The 13,025-nt window shown below is 48.5% G+C and overlaps 1 protein-coding gene across 7 annotated transcripts in view; it reads right to left on the bottom strand.

Annotated features, from left to right (window-relative positions):
* The window catches only part of birc2 (baculoviral IAP repeat containing 2), a 36,646-nt gene that overhangs the window by 20,986 nt on the left and 2,635 nt on the right, over nt 1–13,025 (bottom strand). For 3 of the 7 annotated variants that reach the window (XM_036968048.1, XM_036968047.1, XM_036968049.1), the window contains exons 4-6: nt 3,170–3,284; nt 1,274–1,439; nt 585–694 (exon numbers count right to left, since the gene is read on the bottom strand). In XM_036968048.1, coding sequence (XP_036823943.1) covers nt 585–694; nt 1,274–1,439; nt 3,170–3,284 — 391 coding nt within the window. The other 4 variants (XM_036968052.1, XM_036968050.1, XM_036968054.1 and 1 more) reach the window with 4 other exon arrangements.

The following is a 13,025-nucleotide window of genomic DNA, read 5'->3' on the forward strand; positions in this document are numbered from 1 at the left end:
GCCTACCAGTCTAGAACCACGAATACAGCCTACCAGTCTAGAACCACAAATACAGCCTACCAGTCTAGAACCACAAATACAGCCTACCAGTCTAGAACCACAAATACAGCCTACCAGTCTAGAACCACAAATACAGCCTACCAGTCTAGAACCACAAATACAGCCTACCAGTCTAGAACCACGAATACAGCTTACCAGTCTAGAACCACGAATACAGCTTACCAGTCTAGAACCACGAATACAGCCTACCAGTCTAGAACCATGAATGTGCTACACAGAACTTCATTGCCTACTAGCAGTCACATGCAATAGCAGCGGTACGACCATAATCTGCATTGCTAATTTTTTGCTTATCGTTTAAATATTTGTTTTGGCTTAAAAGTTATGAAAAATTGTTAATTTGTCGCATCCCTAGTTATTAGTCTCATGTATTAAAGTAGTTATTTAATATTTCTCTTGTAACATCTACAGAAAGGTTTCAGAGAACATTTGACAAAAAAATGTTTAAATAAATGTTTGCAGCCAGCCAATAGGAGCGTAGAAACAGCCAATAGGAGCGTAGAAACAGCCAATAGGAGCCTTACATGTCCTCTACTTCTCGGGAGCTCAGTGGGCCAGAGGGGGGTGAGACACTGGGCTGTTCACAGGACACCGGGGCAGAGACGGGGAGGGGTGCTGGGCCAGGTCCTGACACCTAGGAGAGATAACACACGTTATTAGACATCACCCCCACCATCATCACCACAACGCTCATTATAACCCCCACGATCATTATAACTCCCACCATCACCACCACCACAACGATCATTATAACCCCCACCATCACCACAACGATCATTATAACCCCCATCACCACCACAAGGATCATTATAACCCCCACCACCACAACGATCATTATAACCCCCACCACCACAACAATCATTATAACCCCCACCACTATCACCACAAGGATCCTTATAACCCCCACCACCACAAACCATCATCATCACCACAAGGATCATTATAACCCCCACCACCATCACCCCAACGATCATTATAACCCCCACCATCACCACCACCACCACCATAACCCCCACCACCACAAAAACCATCATCATCACCACAAGGATCATTATAACCCCCACCATCATCACCACAAGGATCATTATAACCCCCACCCCCATCATCACCACAAGGATCATTATAACCCCCACCACCATCACCCCCATCATCACCACAAGGATCATTATAACCCCCACCACCATCACCCCCATCATCACCACAAGGATCTCACCGGTATGACGTGCGTGTTGCATAGCGGAGAGAAGGCGCTGTAAGAAGAGGAGAGGAGGTTGGCAGTAGAGGGTAGACTCTGGATGAAGGCGCAAGAAGGAGACATCTGTCTGTGTCTCTCGGTAGGACAGTCACCTGTCTGCCATCCCTCCGTCGTCACGTTACACCTGGAGCAGCAACATATCAATTAGATGTCACATTACACCTGGAGCAGGAACATATCACGTTACACCTGGAGCAGCAACATATCAATTAGATGTCACGTTACACCTGGAGCAGCAACATATCAATTAGATGTCACGTTACACCTGGAGCAGCAACATATCAATTAGATGTCACGTTACACCTGGAGCAGCAACATATCAATTAGATGTCACGTTACACCTGGAGCAGGAACATATCAATTAGATGTCACGTTACACCTGGAGCAGCAACATATCAATTAGATGTCACGTTACACCTGGAGCAGCAACATATCAATTAGATGTCACGTTACACCTGGAGCAGCAACATATCAATTAGATGTCACGTTACACCTGGAGCAGCAACATATCAATTAGATGTCACGTTACACCTGGAGCAGGAACATATCAATTAGATGTCATGTTACACCTGGAGCAGCAACATATCAATTAGATGTCACGTTACACCTGGAGCAGCAACATATCAATTAGATGTCACGTTACACCTGGAGCAGCAACATATCAATTAGATGTCACGTTACACCTGGAGCAGCAACATATCAATTAGATGTCACGTTACACCTGGAGCAGGAACATATCAATTAGATGTCACGTTACACCTGGAGCAGCAACATATCAATTAGATGTCACGTTACACCTGGAGCAGGAACATATCAATTAGATGTCACGTTACACCTGGAGCAGCAACATATCAATTAGATGTCACGTTACACCTGGAGCAGCAACATATCAATTAGATGTCACGTTACACCTGGAGCAGCAACATATCAATTAGATGTCACGTTACACCTGGAGCAGGAACATATCAATTAGATGTCACGTTACACCTGCAGCAACATATCAATTAGATGTCACGTTACACCTGGAGCAGCAACATATCAATTAGATGTCACGTTACACCTGGAGCAGGAACATATCAATTAGATGTCACGTTACACCTGGAGCAGCAACATATCAATTAGATGTCACGTTACACCTGGAGCAGCAACATATCAATTAGATGTCACGTTACACCTGGAGCAGCAACATATCAATTAGATGTCACGTTACACCTGGAGCAGCAACATATCAATTAGATGTCACGTTACACCTGGAGCAGCAACATATCAATTAGATGTCACGTTACACCTGGAGCAGCAACATATCAATTAGATGTCACGTTACACCTGGAGCAACAACATATCAATTAGAAACACTGCACCCTGTCTCCAACACCAGTATAGAACCATCACCCACCTGAAACACTGCACCCTGTCTCCAACACCAGTATAGAACCAACACCCACCTGAAACACTGCACCCTGTCTCCAACACCAGTATAGAACCAACACCCACCTGAAACACTGCACCCTGTCTCCAACACCAGTATAGAACCAACACCAGTATAGAACCACCACCCACCTGAAACACTGCACCCTGTCTCCAACACCAGTATAGAACCATCACCCACCTGAAACACTGCACCCTGTCTCCAACACCAGTATAGAACCATCACCCACCTGAAACACTGCACCCTGTCTCCAACACCAGTATAGAACCACCACCCACCTGAAACACTGCACCCTGTCTCCAACACCAGTATAGAACCATCACCCACCTGAAACACTGCACCCTGTCTCCAACACCAGTATAGAACCAACACCCACCTGAAACACTGCACCCTGTCTCCAACACCAGTATAGAACCAACACCCACCTGAAACACTGCACCCTGTCTCCAACACCAGTATAGAACCATCCTGCCCTGGCCAGGGTGCGCTCTGTTACCGCTGCAGTCGGGAAGAGGGCAAAGGTCGAGATGCGGAACAGCTCTGAGGAGAAAATAATCATCACAACTTTGTAAGGTGAGTGTGTGTACAGCGTGTCTGTAAGGTGAGCGTGTGTACAGCGTGTCTGTAAGGTGAGCGTGTGTACAGCGTGTCTGTAAGGTGAGCGTGTGTACAGCGTGTCTGTAAGGTGAGCGTGTGTACAGCGTGTCTGTAAGGTGAGCGTGTGTACAGCGTGTCTGTAAGGTGAGCGTGTGTACAGCGTGTCTGTAAGGTGAGCGTGTGTACAGCGTGTCTGTAAGGTGAGCGTGTGTACAGCGTGTCTGTAAGGTGAGCGTGTGTACAGCGTGTCTGTAAGGTGAGCGTGTGTACAGCGTGTCTGTAAGGTGAGCGTGTGTACAGCGTGTCTGTAAGGTGAGCGTGTGTACAGCGTGTCTGTAAGGTGAGCGTGTGTACAGCGTGTCTGTAAGGTGAGCGTGTGTACAGCGTGTCTGTAAGGTGAGCGTGTGTACAGCGTGTCTGTAAGGTGAGCGTGTGTACAGCGTGTCTGTAAGGTGAGCGTGTGTACAGCGTGTCTGTAAGGTGAGCGTGTGTACAGCGTGTCTGTAAGGTGAGCGTGTGTACAGCGTGTCTGTAAGGTGAGCGTGTGTACAGCGTGTCTGTAAGGTGAGCGTGTGTACAGCGTGTCTGTAAGGTGAGCGTGTGTACAGCGTGTCTGTAAGGTGAGCGTGTGTACAGCGTGTCTGTAAGGTGAGCGTGTGTACAGCGTGTCTGTAAGGTGAGCGTGTGTACAGCGTGTCTGTAAGGTGAGCGTGTGTACAGCGTGTCTGTAAGGTGAGCGTGTGTACAGCGTGTCTGTAAGGTGAGCGTGTGTACAGCGTGTCTAAGGTGAGCGTGTGTACAGCGTGTCTGTAAGGTGAGCGTGTACAGCGTGTCTGTAAGGTGAGCGCGTGTACAGCGTGTCTGTAAGGTGAGCGTGTACAGCGTGTCTGTAAGGTGAGCGTGTGTACAGCGTGTCTGTAAGGTGAGCGTGTGTACAGCGTGTCTGTAAGGTGAGCGTGTGTACAGCGTGTCTGTAAGGTGAGCGTGTGTACAGCGTGTCTGTAAGGTGAGCGTGTGTACAGCGTGTCTGTAAGGTGAGCGTGTGTACAGCGTGTCTGTAAGGTGAGCGTGTGTACAGCGTGTCTGTAAGGTGAGCGTGTGTACAGCGTGTCTGTAAGGTGAGCGTGTGTACAGCGTGTCTGTAAGGTGAGCGTGTGTACAGCGTGTCTGTAAGGTGAGCGTGTGTACAGCGTGTCTGTAAGGTGAGCGTGTGTACAGCGTGTCTGTAAGGTGAGCGTGTGTACAGCGTGTCTGTAAGGTGAGCGTGTGTACAGCGTGTCTGTAAGGTGAGCGTGTGTACAGCGTGTCTGTAAGGTGAGCGTGTGTACAGCGTGTCTGTAAGGTGAGCGTGTGTACAGCGTGTCTGTAAGGTGAGCGTGTGTACAGCGTGTCTGTAAGGTGAGCGTGTGTACAGCGTGTCTGTAAGGTGAGCGTGTGTACAGCGTGTCTGTAAGGTGAGCGTGTGTACAGCGTGTCTGTAAGGTGAGCGTGTGTACAGCGTGTCTGTAAGGTGAGCGTGTGTACAGCGTGTCTGTAAGGTGAGCGTGTGTACAGCGTGTCTAAGGTGAGCGTGTGTACAGCGTGTCTGTAAGGTGAGCGTGTACAGCGTGTCTGTAAGGTGAGCGTGTGTACAGCGTGTCTGTAAGGTGAGCGTGTGTACAGCGTGTCTGTAAGGTGAGCGTGTGTACAGCGTGTCTGTAAGGTGAGCGTGTGTACAGCGTGTCTGTAAGGTGAGCGTGTGTACAGCGTGTCTGTAAGGTGAGCGTGTGTACAGCGTGTCTGTAAGGTGAGCGTGTGTACAGCGTGTCTGTAAGGTGAGCGTGTGTACAGCGTGTCTGTAAGGTGAGCGTGTGTACAGCGTGTCTGTAAGGTGAGCGTGTGTACAGCGTGTCTGTAAGGTGAGCGTGTGTACAGCGTGTCTGTAAGGTGAGCGTGTGTACAGCGTGTCTGTAAGGTGAGCGTGTGTACAGCGTGTCTGTAAGGTGAGCGTGTGTACAGCGTGTCTGTAAGGTGAGCGTGTGTACAGCGTGTCTGTAAGGTGAGCGTGTGTACAGCGTGTCTGTAAGGTGAGCGTGTGTACAGCGTGTCTGTAAGGTGAGCGTGTGTACAGCGTGTCTGTAAGGTGAGCGTGTGTACAGCGTGTCTGTAAGGTGAGCGTGTACAGCGTGTCTGTAAGGTGAGCGTGTGTACAGCGTGTCTGTAAGGTGAGCGTGTGTACAGCGTGTCTGTAAGGTGAGCGTGTGTACAGCGTGTCTGTAAGGTGAGCGTGTGTACAGCGTGTCTGTAAGGTGAGCGTGTGTACAGCGTGTCTGTAAGGTGAGCGTGTGTACAGCGTGTCTGTAAGGTGAGCGTGTGTACAGCGTGTCTGTAAGGTGAGCGTGTGTACAGCGTGTCTGTAAGGTGAGCGTGTGTACAGCGTGTCTGTAAGGTGAGCGTGTGTACAGCGTGTCTGTAAGGTGAGCGTGTGTACAGCGTGTCTGTAAGGTGAGCGTGTGTACAGCGTGTCTGTAAGGTGAGCGTGTGTACAGCGTGTCTGTAAGGTGAGCGTGTGTACAGCGTGTCTGTAAGGTGAGCGTGTGTACAGCGTGTCTGTAAGGTGAGCGTGTGTACAGCGTGTCTGTAAGGTGAGCGTGTGTACAGCGTGTCTGTAAGGTGAGCGTGTGTACAGCGTGTCTGTAAGGTGAGCGTGTGTACAGCGTGTCTGTAAGGTGAGCGTGTGTACAGCGTGTCTGTAAGGTGAGCGTGTGTACAGCGTGTCTGTAAGGTGAGCGTGTGTACAGCGTGTCTGTAAGGTGAGCGTGTGTACAGCGTGTCTGTAAGGTGAGCGTGTGTACAGCGTGTCTGTAAGGTGAGCGTGTGTACAGCGTGTCTGTAAGGTGAGCGTGTGTACAGCGTGTCTGTAAGGTGAGCGTGTGTACAGCGTGTCTGTAAGGTGAGCGTGTACAGCGTGTCTGTAAGGTGAGCGTGTGTACAGCGTGTCTGTAAGGTGAGCGTGTGTACAGCGTGTCTGTAAGGTGAGCGTGTGTACAGCGTGTCTGTAAGGTGAGCGTGTGTACAGCGTGTCTGTAAGGTGAGCGTGTGTACAGCGTGTCTGTAAGGTGAGCGTGTGTACAGCGTGTCTGTAAGGTGAGCGTGTGTACAGCGTGTCTGTAAGGTGAGCGTGTGTACAGCGTGTCTGTAAGGTGAGCGTGTGTACAGCGTGTCTGTAAGGTGAGCGTGTGTACAGCGTGTCTGTAAGGTGAGCGTGTGTACAGCGTGTCTGTAAGGTGAGCGTGTGTACAGCGTGTCTGTAAGGTGAGCGTGTGTACAGCGTGTCTGTAAGGTGAGCGTGTGTACAGCGTGTCTGTAAGGTGAGCGTGTGTACAGCGTGTCTGTAAGGTGAGTGTGTACAGCGTGTCTGTAAGGTGAGCGTGTGTACAGCGTGTCTGTAAGGTGAGCGTGTGTACAGCGTGTCTGTAAGGTGAGTGTGTGTACAGCGTGTCTGTAAGGTGAGCGTGTGTACAGCGTGTCTGTAAGGTGAGCGTGTGTACAGCGTGTCTGTAAGGTGAGCGTGTGTACAGCGTGTCTGTAAGGTGAGCGTGTGTACAGCGTGTCTGTAAGGTGAGCGTGTGTACAGCGTGTCTGTAAGGTGAGCGTGTGTACAGCGTGTCTGTAAGGTGAGCGTGTGTACAGCGTGTCTGTAAGGTGAGCGTGTGTACAGCGTGTCTGTAAGGTGAGCGTGTGTACAGCGTGTCTGTAAGGTGAGCGTGTGTACAGCGTGTCTGTAAGGTGTGTGTGTACAGCGTGTCTGTAAGGTGAGCGTGTGTACAGCGTGTCTAAGGTGAGCGTGTGTACAGCGTGTCTGTAAGGTGAGCGTGTGTACAGCGTGTCTGTAAGGTGAGCGTGTGTACAGCGTGTCTGTAAGGTGAGCGTGTACAGCGTGTCTGTAAGGTGAGCGTGTGTACAGCGTGTCTGTAAGGTGAGCGTGTACAGCGTGTCTGTAAGGTGAGCGTGTGTACAGCGTGTCTGTAAGGTGAGTGTGTGTACAGCGTGTCTGTAAGGTGAGTGTGTACAGCGTGTCTGTAAGGTGAGTGTGTACAGCGTGTCTGTAAGGTGAGTGTGTGTACAGCGTGTCTGTAAGGTGAGCGTGTGTACAGCGTGTCTGTAAGGTGAGCGTGTGTACAGCGTGTCTGTAAGGTGAGCGTGTGTACAGCGTGTCTGTAAGGTGAGCGTGTGTACAGCGTGTCTGTAAGGTGAGCGTGTGTACAGCGTGTCTGTAAGGTGAGCGTGTGTACAGCGTGTCTGTAAGGTGAGCGTGTGTACAGCGTGTCTGTAAGGTGAGCGTGTGTACAGCGTGTCTGTAAGGTGAGCGTGTGTACAGCGTGTCTGTAAGGTGAGCGTGTGTACAGCGTGTCTGTAAGGTGAGTGTGTGTACAGCGTGTCTGTAAGGTGTGTGTGTACAGCGTGTCTGTAAGGTGAGTGTGTGTACAGCGTGTCTGTAAGGTGAGTGTGTGTACAGTGTGTGGTACACTATACAGTGTATAATAACATTAGAGGTCAGGTGGTACACTATACAGTGTATAGAGGTCAGGTGGTACACTATACAGTGTATAGAGGTCAGGTGGTACACTATACAGTGTATAGAGGTCAGGTGGTACACTATACAGTGTATAGAGGTCAGGTGGTACACTATACAGTGTATAGAGGTCAGGTGGTACACTATACAGTGTATAGAGGTCAGGTGGTACACTATACAGTGTATAGAGGTCAGGTGGTACACTATACAGTGTATAGAGGTCAGGTCCTACACTATACAGTGTATAGAGGTCAGGTCCTACACTATACAGTGTATAGAGGTCAGGTCCTACACTATACAGTGTATAGAGGTCAGGTCCTACACTATACAGTGTATAGAGGTCAGGTGGTACACTATACAGTGTATAGAGGTCAGGTGGTACACTATACAGTGTATAGAGGTCAGGTGGTACACTATACAGTGCATTTGGAAAGTATTCAGACCCCTTGATTTTTTTCCACGTTGTTACGTTACAGCCTTATTCTAAAATGTATTCAATTCAAATGTTTTCCTCATCAATCTACACACAATACCCCATAATGACATCACAATACCCCATAATGACAAAGTGGACGCAGGTTAATATTTTTTTGCACATTTATTAACAATAAAAACCAGAAATACCTTATTCAGACCCTTTACTATGAGAATCTAAATTGAGCTCAGGTGCATCCTGTTTCCATTGATCATCCTTGAGATGTTTCTACAACTTGATTGGAGTCCACCTACGGTAAATTAAATTGATTGGACATGATTTGGAAAGGCACACACCTGTCTATTTAAGGTCCCACAGTTGACAGTTCATGTCAGAGCAAAAACCAAGCCATGAGGACGAAGGAATTCCTCTGAGACAGGATTGTGTTGAGGCACAGATCTGGGGAAGGGTATCAAAACATTTCGGCAGCATTGAAGGTCCAAGAACACAGTGGCCTCCATCATTATTTAATGGAAGAAGTTTGGAACCACCAAGATTCTTCCAAGAGCTGGCTGCTCGGCCAAACTGAGCAATCAAGGGAGAAGGGCCATGGTCAGGGAGGTGACCAAGAACCCCGTTGGTCACTCTGACAGAGCTCCAGAGTATCTCTGCGGAGACAGGAGAACCTTCCAGAAGGACAACCATCTCTGCAGCACTCGACCAATCAGGTCTTTATGGTAGAATGGCCAGACGGAAGCCACTCCTCAGTAAAAGGCACATGACAGCCTGCTGGGACTTTGCCAAAAGGACCTAAAGACTCTCAGACCACGAGAAACAAGATTCAATCTGATGAAACCAATATCGAATGGTTTGGCTTGAATGCCAAGCGTCACGTCTGGAGGAAACCAGGCACCATTCCCTACGGTGAAGCATGGTGGTGGCAGCATCATACTGTGGGGATGGTTTTCAGTGACTTGGAGACGAGTCATGATCGAGGGACAGACGAACAGAGCAAAGTACAGAGAGATCCTTGAGGGGAAGAGAGCTCAGGACATCAGACTGGGGTGAAGGTTCATCTTCCAACAGGACAAGGACCCTAAGCACACTGCCAAGACAACACAGGAGTGGCTTCGGGAAAAGTCTCAATGTCCTTGATAAGCCGAACCAGAGCCCGGACTTGAACCCGATCTAACATCTCTGAGACCTGAAAATAACACTCCCCATCCAACGTGACAGAGCTTGAGAGGATCTGCAGAGAAGAATGGGAGAAACTCCCCAAATACAGGTGTGCCAAGCTTGTAGAGTTATACCCAAGAAGACTGGAGGCTGTAATCGCTGCCAAAGGTGCTTCAACAAAGTACTGAGTAAAGGGTCTGAATACTTATGGAACTGTGTTCAGCTTATTTTAATTTTTTGCAATCATTTCTAAAAACTTGTTTTTGCTTTGTTATTATGAGGTATTGTGTGTTGATTGTTTTTCCCCCTTAAATCAATGTAATACATTATAGAATAAGGCTGTAACACAACAAAATGTGGAAAAAGGTGAAAGGGTCTGAATACTTTCCGAATGCACTGTACATACAAAAACTGTGGACACCCCATTAGTGGATTCAGTTATTTCAGCCACACCCATTGCTGACAGGTGTAGAAAATCGAGCACCGCGCCATGCAATCTCCATAGACAAACATTGGCAGGAAAATGGACTTACGGAAGAGCTCAGTGACATTTAACGTGGCACCGTCATAGGATGCCACCTTTTCAACAAGTCAGTTCATCAAATTTCTGCCCTGCTAGAGCTGCCCCAGTCAACTGTAAGTGCTGTTATTGTGAAGTGGAAATGTCTAGGAGCAACAACGGCTTAACAGCGAAATGGTAGGCCACACAAGCTCACAGAACGGGACCGCCGAGTGCTGAAGCGTGTAAAAATCGTCTGTCCTCAGTTGCAACACTCACTACTTAGTTCCAAACTGTCTCTGAAAGCAACGTCAGCACAAGAACTGTTCGTCGGGAGCTTCACGAAAATGGGTTTCCATGGCAGAGCAGCCGAATAAAAGCCTAAGATCACCACACGAAATGCCAAGCATCGGGTGGAGTGGTGTAAAGCTCGCCGCCATTGGACTCTGGAGCAGTTGAAATGCATTCTCTGGAGTGATGAATCTCGCTTCACGATCTGGTTGTCCAGCGGAAGAGTCTGGGTTTGGCGGATGCCAAGGGAACGCTACCTGCCCCAATGTATAGTGCCAACTGTAAAGTTTGGTGGAGGAGGAATAATGGTCTGGGGCTGTTTTTCATGGTTCAGGCTAGACCTCTTAGTTCCAGCGAAGGGAAATCTTAACACTACAGCATACAATGACATTCTAGACGATATTGTGCTTACAACTTTGTGGCAACAGTTTCCTGTTTCAGCATGACAATGCTCCCTTGCACAAAGCAAGGTCTATACAGAAATAGGTTGTGAAGATCGGAGATCGGTGTGGAAGAACTTGATTGGCCTGCACAGAGCCCTGACCTCAGCACCATCGAACACCTTTGGGATGAATTGGAACGCTGACTGTGAGCCAGGCCTAATCGCCCAACATCAGTTTCCGACCTCACTAACGCTCTTGTGGCTGAATGGAAGCAAGTCCCCGCAGCAATGTTCCAACATCTAGTGGAAAGCCTCCCTGAAGAGTGGAGGCTGTTATCAATCAAATTCAATCAATCAAATTTATTTTATATAGCCCTTCGTACATCAGCTGATATCTCAAAGTGCTGTACAGAAACCCAGCCTAAAACCCCAAACAGCAAGCAATGCAGGTGAAGAAGCACGGTGGCTAGGAAAAACTCCCTAGAATATGTTATAGCAGCAAAGGGGGACCAACTCCATATTAATGACTTCCCAGAAGAGTGGAGGCTGTTATAGCAGCAAAGGGGGGACCAACTCCATATTAAAGCCTTCCCAGAAGAGTGGAGGCTGTTACAGCAGCAGAGGGGGGACCAACTCCATATTAATGACTTCCCGGAAGAGTGGAGGCTGTTACAGCAGCAGAGGGGGGACCAACTCCATATTAATGACTTCCCAGAAGAGTGGAGGCTGTTACAGCAGCAGAGGGGGGACCAACTCCATATTAATGACTTCCCGGAAGAGTGGAGGCTGTTACAGCAGCAGAGGGGGGACCAACTCCATATTAATGACTTCCCAGAAGAGTGGATGCTGTTATAGCAGCAATGTTCCAACATCTAGTGGAAAGCCTTCCCAGAAGAGTGGAGGCTGTTATAGCAGCAAAGGGGGGACCAACTCCATATTAATGACTTCCCTGAAGAGAGGAGGCTGTTATAGCAGCAAAGGGTTGACCAACTCCATATTAATGACTTCCCAGATGAGTGGAGGCTGTTATAGCAGCAATGTTCCAACATCTAGTGGAAAGCCTTCCCAGAAGAGTGGAGGCTGTTATAGCAGCAATGTTCCAACATCTAGTGGAAAGCCTTCCCAGAAGAGAGGAGGCTGTTATAGCAGCAATGTTCCAACATCTAGTGGAAAGCCTTCCCAGAAGAAAGGAGGCCGTTATAGCAGCAGAGGGGGGACCAACTCCATATTAATGACTTCCCAGAAGAGTGGAGGCTGTTACAGCAGCAGAGGGGGGACCAACTCCATATTAATGACTTCCCGGAAGAGTGGAGGCTGTTACAGCAGCAGAGGGGGGACCAACTCCATATTAATGACTTCCCAGAAGAGTGGATGCTGTTATAGCAGCAATGTTCCAACATCTAGTGGAAAGCCTTCCCAGAAGAGTGGAGGCTGTTATAGCAGCAAAGGGGGGACCAACTCCATATTAATGACTTCCCTGAAGAGAGGAGGCTGTTATAGCAGCAAAGGGTTGACCAACTCCATATTAATGACTTCCCAGAAGAGTGGAGGCTGTTATAGCAGCAATGTTCCAACATCTAGTGGAAAGCCTTCCCAGAAGAGTGGAGGCTGTTATAGCAGCAATGTTCCAACATCTAGTGGAAAGCCTTCCCAGAAGAAAGGAGGCCGTTATAGCAGCAATGTTCCAACATCTAGTGGAAAGCCTTCCCAGAAGAGTGGAGGCTGTTACAGCAGCAATGGGTTGACCAACTCCATATTAATGTCCATGACCTTGGAATGAGATGTTCAACTAACAGGTGTCCACATACTTTGTGTCATTTTTTGCGACCCGGGTCTTTTTTGTTGTCTTCAAATGTTTGTTTGTATTATTTTTAAGAAAAGGTACAGTACACAAAACAGGTACACCTAGACAGAGAAAACAAAGGTGACGAACAAGACTAACAGTTCCCATCCCACCCACAGGAATTCCCCAAGACAAAATTAGATTAGTGGTTCACAATAGCAGTCTTTTGACAGAGTCATACGGTGATGAGAACAAATATATGTTTCTTTCACTCGTGCGTCATACAGATATTTCCATGTTTCTAATGTCCATGGATGATAGCAGCAACTGCTGTCTGCTTCAAAATAATGAGGCGCCTGCCAACGTTAATCCAGCCAGACAATTTGTATTTTACTTTATTTAAAATAGGCAAGTCAGTTAAGAACAAATTCTTATTTACAATGACGGCCTACCTGACGACCGAGGTCAGCCTGCAGGCGCCCGGTCCGCCACAAGGAGTCGCTAGATCGCGATGAGCCAAGTAATGCCCCCCCCCCCCCCCCCGGCCAAAACCTCCCTTCACCCGGACGACGCTGGGCAAATT

Source organism: Oncorhynchus mykiss, chromosome Y (genome assembly GCF_013265735.2).
Source record: "Oncorhynchus mykiss isolate Arlee chromosome Y, USDA_OmykA_1.1, whole genome shotgun sequence".
NCBI classification, from domain to species: domain Eukaryota; kingdom Metazoa; phylum Chordata; class Actinopteri; order Salmoniformes; family Salmonidae; genus Oncorhynchus; species Oncorhynchus mykiss.